This window comes from Theropithecus gelada, chromosome 1 (assembly GCF_003255815.1).
Source record: "Theropithecus gelada isolate Dixy chromosome 1, Tgel_1.0, whole genome shotgun sequence".
In the NCBI taxonomy this organism is placed as follows: Eukaryota; Metazoa; Chordata; class Mammalia; order Primates; family Cercopithecidae; genus Theropithecus; species Theropithecus gelada.
This window is the reverse complement of record NC_037668.1, coordinates 142,397,338-142,412,471: the sequence shown is the minus strand read 5'-3', so window position 1 is coordinate 142,412,471 and position 15,134 is coordinate 142,397,338. Positions and strand designations below refer to the sequence as shown.

At 44.6% G+C, this 15,134-nt stretch overlaps 1 protein-coding gene across 2 annotated transcripts in view; it reads right to left on the bottom strand.

The window, feature by feature from the left end:
- Window positions 1–3,477: 3,477 nt before the first annotated feature.
- Window positions 3,478–15,134, bottom strand: part of TLR5 (toll like receptor 5) — a 31,929-nt gene continuing 20,272 nt past the window's right edge. For both annotated transcript variants that reach the window (XM_025400254.1, XM_025400244.1), the window contains exon 4: window positions 3,478–6,206. In XM_025400254.1, coding sequence (XP_025256039.1) covers window positions 3,626–6,202 — 2,577 coding nt within the window. In that variant the 5' untranslated portion in view covers window positions 6,203–6,206 and the 3' untranslated portion in view covers window positions 3,478–3,625. The remainder of the gene's footprint in view (window positions 6,207–15,134) is intronic.

The window sequence follows — 15,134 nt, the reverse complement described above, 5'->3', positions numbered from 1 at the left end:
ATAGTCACAGTTTCAACTACAGAAAGCTCTAGCCGTTCTGAGATTAAACTGTGGTAGTTTCTCACTATTTTGGAGTGACCCCAGAGGTCCATGCTATGTGGAATTTATCTATTTCCTGAGGCATGGCTTTGAACCACTGTCCCGTGGAAGACAGGGCAGTCACTTAGCAACCAGCGTCTCAGCAGACTCCCCAGGGCCCACTTCCCAACGTGGCTCCCTCTGTTGGGCCTTCCTTTTGTCAGGCACGCAGCAAGTCTTGTGACGTGACAAATACTTGGGAAAATGGCCTCAAAAATAATTCCAACTGCTGGGCCTGACCATGGAAAAGAAGACAAATTAAAATAATTTTAGTAAGTTTTGGATCTTTGCCAGAAAAGGGAAGTTTTGAAATAGAGTGGTGTGTTGAATCCAACAGTGGCTAGGATGTAGAAGTGAACAGGTCCCCCATACACTCTATACAAAGACCACAAAAGATGCCTTTTAAATGTGTTTCATTAGGAAAATTACCTGTAATTTGTGTTTTTAAATAAGAAGATTAGAAAAGGCTGTGGGATAGACTTCTTTCCTATGTTGAGAGTTATCTGTGTTTCAGCTTGTTCTTCCTGTAAATATACCTGCACTTGTCATTTTACATGTCCCAGGTTTGGTTTGGAAAATAGAGTCATAGCGATGGTCACCCAAACCAAGGGAGGTCCCTGTTGTAGCACTACCTCCAACCCCTAGCCAGACTAGGAAACCCCTTTCCCTAGGAGTTTCTTACAAGGTGTTCTGACCAGGAGATTTCTTCAGTGTCCTGGGTGCCCCTTCCGCACTCCCTAGAGCTGGGGGAAAACCATGGCTGAGCAGCAGGTGGGACGGGAGAGCATGAACCGAGGCAGAGTGGTCTTTCCAGTCTTCCTGATTTGCAGTTATACCTGTTACTGGCACAGTATACTTTCGTTTGGTTTTACTGTATTTCTTTCTCTCTTTTTCTTTTTCTTTTCCTTTTTTTTTTTTTTTTGAGTTAGGATCACTCTGTCACCCAGGAGTGCAATAGTGCCATCTTGGCTCACTGCAATCTCCACCTCTTGGGTTCGAGGAATTCTCCTGCCTCAGCCTCCCGAGTAGCTGGGATTACAGGTGTGCACCACCACGCCCAGCTAATTTTTGTATTTTTACTAGAGATGGGTTTTCACCATGTTGGGCAGGCTGGTCTCAAACTCCTGACCTCAAGTGATTGGCCCACCTTGGCCTCCCAAAGTGCTGGGATTACAGGCATGAGCCACCAGTGCCTGGCCCTGTTTTACTGTATTTCTTAGCACAAGGTTCCAGGAGACCTTATTCACTGCAAATTCATGTGGGTTCTGTTTTCCTCCCCACCCCTTCAGCTCTCCATTCTAGCCCCACTCACAGCTGCTTATCCAGGCTGCCACTGTCCCACTACCCAGGAGCCCTGTGCCACACCTGGCCATTTGAAATGGTGTTCAGGGGTGTCTGACAGCCTATGGTCTCCTGCCCTCTTCAGCTCACCACTCAGCACCTCCATGGATATCTTGCTCTTTCAGGCCCTCATCCTCCCTGTGCCTCCTGTGGAAAGTCTAATAACAGCAGGTGTTGACATGAGGAAGGCTGGGCTTCCCAATATACTTCATTCATCCACAAGACATTTATTAAGCACATACTGTGGGCCAGGCACCATAATGGGCCTGTGTACACAGATGAACAAGACAAGGTCCTGACTGCAGTGTCTCACAAACTTAAGCCATTCACACACATACACAAACACACTGGCGCAACACAATGTCATGTATCTGTGACAGAAAATCTGTCACTGGGGTCATGAGGGATGGGCAGTCGTGCTAATCAAGGAAATTCACCAGGCAGACAAGTGGTAGGATGGGAAGAAGAAATTCCACGGGGAGGAAGAAGCATGGGCAGATGTGTAGGTGGGAAACCCATGAATGGTCCCAAAACCATAAGTGATCTGCTATAGTCAGTGAGGGCAGGACACAGAAGACAAGGTCTGTCCTCAGGGAACTTATCCTCTAGAGGGGCGGGCGGCCAGGCAGGCTCAGAACAAAGCAGACAGGAAGTGATAGTAAGAGCTACTTTTAAAAGACCAGATAAAGTGTCAAGAGTTTTCACAAAAGGGAGACAGGACTTTGGGTTGGAGGGATCCCAGGGAGCTTCATGGGCTGGATTTTGAGCATGTAGGATGGATGTGCAGAGATGGGAGAAGAATCCAGAGGAAAGAGGAAGAGTGGGGCCTGCATGATGTGCATGAAAATAATGCCATCACTGGATGCAGGGCAAGCTCGGTCTCATTGATTATAAGTGGCCGAAAGAAGTTGGGATGAGAATTGTGTGTGTGTGTGTGTGTGTGTGTGTATTGTAGGAGTCAGGATTGAGGGGCCCAGTGAGGGGAAGAAGGTGACAGTCTGGAGAGCTGAGGAGGTGACCTGGAGTTATGCTGGACTTGGAGGAGGCAGTGTGTGAAGCTATGGGGTAATTTTGGCACAGTTTCCTTGCTTTAAGTGTTCTTAATCCTTTTGCAAAAACACATTTCTATATTAATAAACACGAAAAAAAGGAACAGAATGGAAAATACACATAGATTTCATTGAAGATAAAAAAGTACAACTTCATTGAAATTGCGACTGCCCCCAGAAGGCCTTCAGTGTGTGTGTGCTCTTGTGGTCATTAGGGCAACAAAGGAAAAGATCTGAGAGGCCCTGACATCCTTGGCCAATTTAATTTTCACAGGAATTCTATGACATAGATGCTGTTATGTGAGAAAATGTAGGCCCAGCAAGGGCATACCATGGCCAAGTTACACAGCTAATACACAGCTGACTCAGAACTCAACCCAGGATCTGTGTGCAAAGTCCGTGTTTTTCATGCAACAGCCTGAGCGGCTGATCAATGAGGTGTGCTAGGAAATAAAGCTGAAAAGGTAGGTTGGTGGTAAATCACGGAAGGTCTTGAAGGCCAGGCTGAAATAAAGGCTGCATGTGAAAGAAAGTTCTTGGCTCACTGGGCAAGACCTGGAGAAGCTGAAGGTAAGAACATGAAGTGCGGTACAGCCACAAGAGAGGGAGTGACTCTCATTCATCCCAGCTTCTTTGGGGCCACCTCTTATCTACAAGACAAAGCGTGACTTGCACTCAACAGTGGCATTGTTTCTGTGGCAAAAGAAGGAAATGTGCCTCTGCTTCTGTTTGTTTTCCACTTAATGTTGTTTTGCAGAACACAGAGAACCCAGAATCATGGACCATCTCATTTTTGACTGAATGCTAGAGAAAGCACGTCAGCCATCTGCAGCTTCTCCCAAGGTGTCCTTCCCATGATTAGGGATACATTCCATAATCAACACAGCAGGACAGAACAGTATTATTGGATCTGAAAGAAAACCAATGGAGACTGGGAATCTCTAAGGGCAGCTGCAATTTTCTAGATCTATTATTTTCTATTTAGAGGTTAGTGAGACAGAACATGGTGTTGATATGAAAATCGAGAGATTTATGTTGTTTTCATAGTAGCAAAAAGAAAAGAAATCTCCGGAGAGGACCCCAAAATGGTAACTTGGTGCAAATACAAAGTGAAGAGTTATTTGTGGCTTGAGATAGGTTGGAAATTGCTCCTTTGATTAGGAGATGGTTGCTACAGTTCGCAACGGAATGTTACTGTCTTTCTTCTTTTCTTTTTCTTTCTTTAGTATCTGTTGAGAGAGTTTATGAAGAAACCAGCCAACATCCTGGAGATCCTCAGGCCACCTCAAGTACTGCTGTTTCCGTACAAAGCCTCTAATGGATTGATGTTTCATCAACTGGTACTGGGACAAGGACCCAACCACCACCATGATGAGAGCACTGTTAAGGTCAGATAAGCACCTGCCCTGGGCATAACTGAAGGCTTCAAGGCACCAACCATCTCTAAGGAAGTGTCTGCTCACAAGACAAACAATCTTTCTACTGTTCCAGATGGCGTCCTGGATATTGGCAATGTGGTTTTCTCCCGGGACAAAGTCTCTTTCTTCAAAGCACAGGTTAAATCTGTTTTGGTCACTGTATTGAGTGTCCAGGTGTTTGAGCAAAGCATTCTGCACCCATGCGAAGTCTTTGCTGCTGAAGCACAAATAGGCATCATATTTGTATGTATCAGGTTCTGTGCCCTGGGGATGGTACCTGAACACCAGTCTCTGGGCTGTCTTATAACAGATAAAACAGAAGCCCCGGAACTTCGTGACTATGAGGATGGTCATGAGGAACAGAGTCAGAGTGACAGTGCATACAATGAAAAGGGAGAACTTTAGGGACTTTAAGACTTCCTCTTCATCACAAGCTTCCGTGGAAAGAGAGAAGAGGGAAACCCCAGAGAGCGAGTCAGGGTACACACAATGTATGTCTGCAGGAGGCCCAGCTATAGTGACATTGGTGTGATTAAGCCAATGGATAAAAGTGCTAAGTGCACATTCACAAATGAACTTGTTATGAGTTATATCCAAGACACGAAGTGATACAAATAAATCAGGATCGGGAGCTAGGAGCTGATTCCCAGATATGTCAAGGATCTCTAAATTAGCAGGTAAATCATTGTGAGAAAGAACTGTCAGCCTGTTGGAGTTGAGGCTTAGTCCCTTTAATGCAGTCAGATGTTTAAATACTCCTGGTGGAAGGGAATTAAGATAGTTATTATTCAAATACAGAACTTGAAGATTAGAAAGTCCCTCAAAAACATCCCAACAGAGCTCAGTTTCCCAGGCAAGTTGCAACATATTTTCTCCAAGGAAAAGCTGTTCTAAGCTGGGATTCTCTGAAGGGGTTTGATCTCCACTACAAGAGGATAAGCGGTTTTGATTTAAAATGAGAATCTGGAGATGAGGTACCCGTAGGAGAAAGTAGAGAATATCTAGATTTTCTAGCCTGTTTTCTGATAAGTGGATGAAGTTGGCTGTAAGGTTGATCTCTGACAAAGTCACTAGTTTATTGCCACTCAAGAAGATATTAGGTATGCTTGGAATAAAATGAATGGTTGTAAGAGCATTGTCTCGGAGATCCAAGGTCTGTAAGTTTTCCAAGAATTTGAATGTTTGGTCTTGAATTATTCCAATGTGATTCTTTTGCAAATCAATGTAGGCTACCTTAGGTAGTCCATAGAAATTCGAACTGTAAAGTTCCCCCAGAAGGTTATACGACAAATTGAGAACTTGGAGGTTGTCAAGTCCGTAAAATGCTTCAACCGCAATCTTATTTATCTTGTTGTAGGCAAGGTTCAGAACCTGCAAATCCTGGAGTGTCTCAAAGACTCGGGAGTTCAGGGAGAAGATAAACCCATGTGAAAGGTCCAGGTGTCTCACTGAACTTCTGGCCAGGCCAGCAAATGTGTTCTGGTCAGGATCTTTGATGTTATGGAAGCCAAACCCGGCACCCATGATGTGGTGGGCAAGAATCAAAGAGAAGGCCTGGCTTTTGCTGATGGCATTGCTAAAGTTTCCTGTGATATCCACTGTCCAGCCATTTCCAGAAACATCTAGTGTCTCCAGCACCATGTTTCTGAACGGGTTCATACATTTTCCCCAGTCCACTGAGACTCTGCTATACAAGTTATTAGCTGCGAGGCTGAAAAAGGAGAGCATTTTCCCTTGGAGGGGCTCGAGCTCATGTTCACATACAAGAAATATTTGGTTGGAGGAAAAATCTATGGACTTCAAGGAATTCAGCTTCCCAAATGAAGGATGAAGGTAAAGGCTACGAATCTGATTTTTGGATAGATCCAAGCGAGTTAAAGACTTTAAATTTCTGAAATAACCATCTTTCAATACAGCATCGGCGAGACCACAGAAATACAGTCTAAGTTCAAACAGATGGAACAGTCCCTGAAAAGCATCTGGATGCAAGAAGTATATCTGACTACTTCCCAGGTCCAAGATTCTAAGGTTGGGCAGGTTTCTGAAGGCCTCCTTGTCAATAGTCAAGGGGGTATACTGGTTCCCGAGCTCCAGCAGCTGCAGCTGTTCCAGAAAGGGGAAGGATGAAACAGTGACTGTCCGGATATAGTTGAAGCTCAGCAGGAGCCTCTCAGTGGTGTTGAGGACCTGGGGGACCTGGGTGAGGTTGCAGAAACGATAAAAGGCTATTCGGCCATCAAAGGAGCAGGAAGGAAATCCAAACACAGGACTGGCCACAAGTACCACTCCTAGGAGAAGGTCCAGGTGGTCTCCCATGATCCTATGGAGAAGAAGGGAGAATGAAAACACAGGCATTTAAGCTCGAGGTATTGCACTGGGGTCTTCAGATCCTGGGGGTATTCTCTATGATGTTCCTGTTCCCTTTGACCCCTTCATTCCTCTGACTCCACAAACGTGGCTGCTGGCAGATACAGACAAAGCTATTCTTACTCTCTTTCTGTTTTTTTGAGACAGGGTCTTGCTCTGTCGCCCAGGCTGGAGGGCAATGGCACCATCACAGCTCACTGCCACCTCCGCCTCCCGGGTTTAAACTATCCTCCCATCTCAGCCACCTGATTAGCTGGAACTACAGGCATGTGCCACTGTACCTGGCTAATTTTTGTATTTTTAGTAGAAATGGGGTTTCACCACATTGCCCAGGCTGGTCTCCAACTTGTGGGCTCAAGTGACCTGCCCGCCTCAACCTCCTGAAGTGCTGGGATTACAGGTATGAGTCACCACACCTGGCCTATTTTTGCTCTCTTTCTATCAAACACTTATGTTGAATTCTCTATATACTAGGCACTATTCTAGGTACTTAAAAAACATTTCACTTAATCTTTTAAAAAAATTTATTTATTATTCTAAATCAAAATTTAAAAATTGAGATGGGGGTATCGCTTTGTTGCCCAGGCTGGTCTTGAACTCCTGAGCTGAAGTGATCCTCCCACCTCGGCCTCCCAACGTGCTGCAATTACAGGCATGAGCCACTGCACCCTGCCTGCACTTAATCCTTATAATAATTCTACGTTTGTTCATTCATTCGTTTTTTTCATTCATGATTTGCTGAGGGGAGTTGGAGAAAACAGCAGGAAGAGACACAGTGTTGCTTCATTTTAGCCAGGCAACCCTTCCTAGCCCACAGAAAGCTTGGCTGATGAGTGGAAAATAAATTCATTGTTTTTCTCCCTTAACTTGTCTAGGCTACTGGCCCATCTCCGTTTGTCTGACCTTACTCCATCCACAGTCCATCCCATCATGCAGAAATCGGGCACTTTCTGGCATCCCTACAAAGAGTCAGATGTGATGGGCTTAATAAAAATGTGATAAGTGCCTAGTGCTCGCCTGACAGCTGTGTGAGTGTGTGAGTGTACAACAATAAACAGAGACCGGCCCACTTGCTTAAGTCCTGTGGGGGAGCTGACTGTCTGTCTGGGTGGGTCGAGTGTTTTCTTCACGGGTGCAGCAGAAATGGTGCTCAATAAATGTGTCTGGCTTATGTTCCAAGTATTGTGCTGGGTGCTGTGAAGAGAAAACACACAAGAACCCCACCCACAGAGAGCTTGGTGTCTGTTATTTGCATAGCACCTCCATCTTTGGTGCCTGCTATGCATTCCATTTGCTCTAAATGTAACGAAAGGCCTCTGTTGGAAGGTAAAGGAAAAGTTACATAGCTCAGAGGGCAGGTGAATGAGAGGAAAAATAAATGAAAGAAACAGGAAGAAGGCAATGGTTTATAAAGAGCATGAATCCCATGATCCCATGAGACAACATCACTGGCAAAGGTGTCAACACCAGGAGAGATTAAGCCTGGAGCAGTCACGGTGCTGGAGGTAGGCTATCTCTAACGAGGCTGTGCTTTGTGCTGGGGCTGATGTATGGTGGGGTTTCCACAGAAACTGTGAGGCCGTGGCACACAAGCTACAGCAAATCAGAAGTAGGCATCGATGCCTGGGTTGACTCAAAGTATCAAACTCAGGCATCTGATAATTGTTAGGAAAAACTTGGTGAGAATGTTTATCACCACTCTGAATTTCTCCCTCATCTTAGTAAATGGCTTCACCATATCCATCCAGAGACTCAGGGTGACAACATAGCAGAGTCACCCTCATTCTTTTAAACATCACCCCCATATCTAATCCATCGGCAAGTCCTGTTGGTGCCACCTCCCAAGCCTATCCACTGCCCTACTGTAAGCCACCGCCATCTCTTTGTGTGGGTCAGACTGGAGACTCCTCACTGGCTCTCTTATTTCTGGTCTTGCTTTCATTTTCCAGCCAGCAGCCAGCATGATCTTTTAAAACCGTAATCTAGTTGATATCATTCCTCTTTGTACAGGGCCCTTCCCTTCCCTCCCGCTGTACTTGGAATAAAACCCTACGAGGACTTACATGATTCAGCTCTTGACTGTCTTGTCAACATTATCTTGAATAGTTTTTCTCCTCAATAACTCACTAAAAAAAATTTGCTGAGTACCTATTATGTGTCAGGCACTGTTTTATTTATCATTTATTTATTTGAGACAGGGTCTCACTCTGTCACCCAGGCTGGAGTGCAGTGGTGCTATCTCAGCTCACTGCAACCTCGCCTCCCGAGTTCAAGTGATCCTCCCACCTCAGCCTCCTGAGTAGATTGGATTGGAAGTGTGTGCCACCATGCCCAGCTAATTTTTGTATTTTCAGTAGAGATGGGGTTTCAGCATGTTGGCCAGGCTGTTCTTCAACTCCTGACCTCAAGTGATCCGCCAGCCTCAGCCTCCCAAAGTGCTGGGATTACAGGCATGAGCCAGCACACCAAGCCTCAGGCATTGTTTTAGGAGCTGGCGATACAGCTGTGAACAAAATGGACCAAGCCTGCCCTCATGGAGCTTACATTCTGGTGGATGGAAGAGGTGATAGACAACAAAAGGAAGAGGAAATAGGTACTGACAGGTGGAGGTAAATGCAATGGAGGAAAGTAAAGTGGGAAAAAGGAGATGGGGGTGCCAGGGCTGGGGTGGTGGCTGCTGTTTATAGAGAGGAGACAGGAAAGGTGTCTCTGATGTAATGAGATTAGGGCAGGGGTCTGAAGGAAGTAAGGAAAAATGTGGAGAGGCCCAGTGTTTGAGGGAGAGGAGTGGCCAGCACCAAGGTCCTAAGGTGGAAGCTCCAGCCATCCTGGAATACACACATGGTCCGTCATTCCAAACTCTTTCCAGTCTCGGGATCTTGGTACGTGCTGCCTCCTCCACGTGAACCCTCTTCTCTCTGCTCTTACTGCGACTGGATCTCACACCAGTGTTTCCTCAGAGCCTTCTCCTGCACACACTATTTGAAATAACTCCCCCGCCCTGTTAATCTTTCAAAAACCATCTTATTTCCATCAAAGCAATGATCACAGCCCTTAATTGTCTTGTCTATTTGGTTGCTTATTTATCATACTTAACATCTCTGTCCCCTGGTAGACTATATTCTCCACACAGCAAACAGTTAGAAAGAAGCATGGTGCTCACACAAAAAAAGGAAAGAGTATGTTGAATATGTTGAATGAACAACACTGCCATCAACAGAAAGATAAAGGGATTGAATCTGTTCAAGGACCTTTGCCTCAGTGCATTTTATCTGTAACACTCTCTAAAAGCAGTGGCTCTTGATGGGGACAGTTGCCTTCTAGGAAGCTGTAAATTTGCAGGCTTGCTTTTTGGTTGTTGCAGTGACAGGAGTGGGTATCCCCTCTGTAATCAGAATGGCATAATAATGTATGTCAATGAAAAGAGCCAAACTGTAAAACATTTGACGAAATTTATTCTGAGTCAAATATGAGGGCCATGGCCCATGACACAGCCTTCAGGAGACCCTGAGAATGTGTGCCCAAGGTGGTCAGGATGCAGCTTGGTTTTATATATTTTTGGGAGACATGAGACATCAGTCAAATACATTTAAGATACACATTGGTCTGGTCCAGAAGCACGAGACAACTTGAGGGGCGGGGGGCAGCTTCCAATTTATAGGTAGATTTAAAATTTTTCTAATTGGCAATTGGTTGAAAGAGTTATCAATAGAGGCCAGGCGTGGTGGCTCACGCCTCTAATCCCAGCACTTTGGGAGGCTGAGGCAGGCAGATCGCTTGAGGTCAGGGTTGGAGACCAGCCTGGCCAAGATGGCGAAACCCCATCTCTACTAAAAATACAAAAATTAGCCAGGCATGGTGGTGTGTGCCTGAAATCCTAGCTACTCAGGAGGCTGAGGCAGGAAAGTTGCTTGAACCCAGGAGGCAGAGGTTGCAGTGAGCTAAGCTTGTGCCATTGCACTCCAGCCTGGGTGACACAGTAAGACTCCATCTCAAAAAAAAAAAAAGAGTTCTCAAAAGGAAAGAATGTCTGGGTTGGGATAAGAGGTTGTGGAGTCCAAAGTCTGATCATGCAGATGAAGCCTCCAGGTAGCCAGCTACACAGAACAGAATGTAAATGCCTCTCATCAGACCTAAGGTCTGTGTTGATGTTAATGTTGGCAGGTATAATGAGGCATTTTCAGCCCCCACTTCCATCATGGCCTAAACTAGACTTTTAGGTTAAATTTTTGAGTGCTCTGACCTAGAAGGAAGTCCATTCAGATGGGCCGGGCACAGTGGCTCTCTCCTGTAATCCCAGCACTTTGGGAGGCTGAGGCAGGCGGATCACCTGAAGTCAGGGGTTTGAGACCAGGAGGCAGAGGTTGCAGTGAGCTGAGCTTGTGCCATTGCACTCCAGCCTGGGTGACACAGAGAGACTCCATCTCAAAAAAAAAAAAAAAAAGAAAGAAAGAAAGAAAGAAAAAAGAAAGTCCATTCAGATGGTTGTGGGGCCTTTGAATTTAATTTTTGGTTTACATGTGCATGACAGTCCTGTACCATGCAGAATCGGCCAGCATCCACACAGCTGTAGGATGTCCTGCGCAAAGTCCCTAAGGGTCAAAAGCTTGCTCAAAATTACCTCAGAACCTAACTTTGTGTTATATGCTAAAAAAATAGTTTTTGCACTGTTTTAATATATACTGAACTTTTCAGGAATGCAACTACTGTGTCAATCTAGGTAATTGTCAATCTAGGAAAGACTGTACCTTGTTTAGTTTGGACCTTTATAAAGTGTTATAAACCAAAAATAAAATTCTAAGCTCCCCAACTGACTGATGAACCCCTCTCTTGGCCAAGAAAAGGGGCCTGAAAAACTAGTTCAGGCCATGAGGAGAAAGGTGAGGGGGTCAGGCACGCCTCATTATACTCTCCTCCCTTTGGAATTCAGGAACAACTGACCAGTATTAACATTAAAACAGAGATCTTCAGACTGATAGAACAGACTCTTTGCAGCAATAAGATACCAACACAATAGGCCTGGCACAGTGGTTCATACCTGTAATCCCAGCACTTTGGGAGGTCAAGGTGGGCAGATCAGCTGAGGTCAGGAGTTCAAGACCAGCTTGGCTGACATGGTAGAACCCCGTCTCTACTAAAAATACAAAAAATTAGCCGGGCAGGGTGGTGGCATCTGTATTTGGGAGGTTGAAGCATGAGAATCACTTGAACCCAGGAGGTACAGGTTGCAGAGATCATGCCACTGCACTCCAGCCTGGGCAACAGAGTGAGACTGTCTCAAAAATAAAATAAAATAAAATAAATAAAATAAAATACACAACAGATAGCAGGACCTGAAATAAATTTAAGTATTTTACCCCAAAATAGAATATTTCTTTGACATATTTTGAAAGGGCCCTGCACAGCTGTCTCTTGTGGGAAAATCTACATCTGTAGAGAATCCCCTTCCCTTTCCAGGTCTTTTCCTGATCCAGGAGAGATTTAATTAAGAATCTGGCACCTTTTTAGTTCTCATGAAAGAGACATTTACCATCTGTTCTCTCTAAAGCCTGCTACCTGGAGGCTTCCTCTGCATAAGAACCTTTCTTCATAACCCCTTGATTCCAGGACTTTAGATAAAAACTTAATTCTTTCAGCAAATTGCCAACCAGAAAGTCTTTTAATCCATCTATGACCCGGAAGCCCCAGGCTTTGAGTTGTCCTGCCTTTCAGACCAAACCAATGCATACCCCACATAGACTGACTGATGTCTCGTGTCTCTCTACAATATATAAAACCAAGTTGTAGCCCCAACACCTTAGACACACGTCCTCAGGACTTCCTGGGGCTGTCACAGGTTGTAGTCCTCACATTTGGCTTGGAATAAACCTCTTGAAATATTTTACAGAATCTGACTCTTTTTTGTTGACAGTGTTACTCAGCATTTCAGAAAATCACTTCATGGTGGCCAGTGCCTCTGTGGAGAGTCAAACAACGTCACACACTGTACCCGTCTGTACCATATGGTGACAGCATTTATATGTGAGCAAATTTACTTTGTCCTCATTTCAAAATGTCAAGTGTAATACAAAAGTTTGAGAAGAGGCAGTGTGTGGAGGTTCACTCCAGTGATCCCAGCAATTGGGGAGGCCAAGGTGGGTAGATCACTTGATCCCAGAAGTTTAAGACCAGCCTGGGCAACATGGCAAAAACCCATATCTACAAAAAAATGCAAAAATTAGTTGGGCATGGTGGTGCATACCTGTAGTCCCAGCTACTCGGGAGGCTGAGGTGAGAGGATAGCTGAGGCCTGGGAGTTTGAGGCTGCAGTAAGCTGTGTTTGTGCCACTGTAGTCCAGCCTGGGCAACAGAGTAAGACCCTGCCTTGGAAAAAAAATGTTTAAGAAGTGTCAGTTGAATATTATCTTACTTCTCTTAAATCCAAGCATCTTCTTTATAAGTAGGTGTGAGTGTTTAACTCATTTCATCTTCTAGTTGCACACAAGCATTCACACACTGAGACATGTACCAATTCATTATAAATTACTCCCCCTTTTATTTCTTTTTTATATCCCAGTTAGGACAGTATATTGATTTCTATAAAATTATGCATGTAGGTGGATTATGTTACATCTATGAATATCATTTCAAAATAATAAAGAGGTCATTTCAAATATTTGTTATAAAACGGAGGCCTGGGTCTGACAGTGCTGCAGTGCCGAGAGGTAAAGCTTGCAGGTCTTTTTCCACGTTCCTTACAGGCACTCTGATGATGAAAGCCAGGAATTCTGTGAATCCTATGTATTCTTTCCACCTACACAGTCTGTGATTGTTTTGTTTTGTTTGAGACAGGGTCTCACTCTGCTGTCCAGGCTGGAGTGCAGTGGTGCAATTACAGCTCACTGCAGCCTCAATTTCCTGGGCTCAAGTGATCCTCCCACCTCAGCCCCCTGAGTAGCTGGGACCACAGGTACATACCACCATGCCAGCTAATGTTTGTACTTTTTTTTGTAGAGACAGGGTTTTGCCATATAGTCCAGACAGGTCTCGAACTCCTGGGCTCAAGCAATCAGCCCACCTCCGCCTCCCAAAGTGCTGGGATTACAGCCATGTGCCTGGCCAGTGTTTGTTTCTTTTGTAGGTGATGAGATTGAGTAATGCAAACGAAGTAGCCACTTTCTGTCTCAGTGAATTTCTTGTGGCTTCAAATGGGCCTCAGAGCTAATGACCTTGTATTTATAGATGAGACACACAGGCGGGAGGCTGCATTTTGGAAAACGGGATAAAAGTTCAAAGTGATCTCAATAGATAAGATGAAGAATTATTGAAAGAAAATAGAAACCAATCAGGGCAGACAAGGGTGTTACAGTTCAGAAGAAACTCCTAAAGGCAAACACCACCCCTCCTGCCTCCAAGGTTTGGGACAGGCTTTCTCAGGTGCCATGTGAGGTGCTCTGCTCTGTCCCTGCCACCCTCAATTACACATTTATCATTGACACTCCATAGTGTCCAATAATATCAAATATGCATCGAGATGATAAACCAACCTAAAAAGGCAGAAGAGAATCTACGAATAGAGGGACAGATGTCACAAGGGACGAGATGAGAGGCAGTTATTGCAGTGGGCTCTAAATCCAGCTCCAGGGTTCCTGGCGTGCAATTGGAAGGCTATGATTCTAGAAACTGATATAATCCTGGGAGGCAGAGATAAGGGTGTGGGTAGGAAGCATGAGCCCTTACTCAGTGGTACCTGGGGTGAAGATTCTGAAGATGTACTTCAGATGAGACAAGAATAGTGGGGGAGAACAGGCCTTGCCACCCAAGGAGGAAAATACATGGTAATGGAAAGACCACATTTGTATTGGGTTCCACATAACCTTTTCCACATCTTATAGTATGAAGTAGATTCTGAAGTGCCCTACAAGGCATGTAAGCATGTTGGCCTCATTGCTCACGCCTAGGATGTTATGGTGGGCTCTCATGCTCAGTCACACTGCCCATCAGTAGACAATATGTTTTTAAACCTTTTGAAGTCTTGGACCCCTTTGAGACTCTGATGATAGCTTTGATTCTTTTTCCTACAAAAATGCACATTTGCATCACAAACAAAATTTTGAACCCAGTTTCAGAGGATTCGCTGACATCCTGAGGCCTGTCCACCTCCATGTCACACTGAGGAGCCTTAGTTTCTGTTAAACAATCACACTTTAGGTTCTAGAACAGGGGATGGAAAACGTTTTCGCTACAGGGCCAGAGGGTAAATATTTTAGGTTTTGCCGTCCAAACACAGACTGTAGTTTGCTGATCTCTATTCTAGAAGAAAAGAGAATAGAAAATTTGATTTCAGAAATGAGGGTTTTAAGTGACTGTAAGATATAAATATGTTCCAATGCTGAACTACCAGTATTTGCAGGAAAGAACAAACTTGAACCCCAAGTTGCTGACAGTTTTGCAGCTGCTATTTTATCCAAACATGAGAAGGAAATTATCATCGGAGAAATCCCTGCGGATATGGGAGTGAGAATGCCAGCTCCGAAGAACAGTTACAGTTTTTAGTTTAAATTATTTGTTTTTATGGATGACTCAACTGCTGGTTCCCAAACACGCCACGAAACCAAATGACCTTGAATTTGTGGTAAAGATGAGTGAAAGACAGCCCTAAACGAAATATGTTCCAGGATACTGAATTTTCAAGTACATAATAGGGAAGCTAAAATGAAAGTAAGTAAGGTGGATAAAGCCAGCTGAACAAATGGATGTGAAAGAACATTATCTGGGCTTATGTTGTATTACAAAGATACCACGCAGACCGATTTCTTTATGAAGTACGGAAAGGCATGAAACAACGACATTTGTGTCTCTGAAGTAGATCTCTGTGGGTTAAACGGCAGGACAGGTGAGC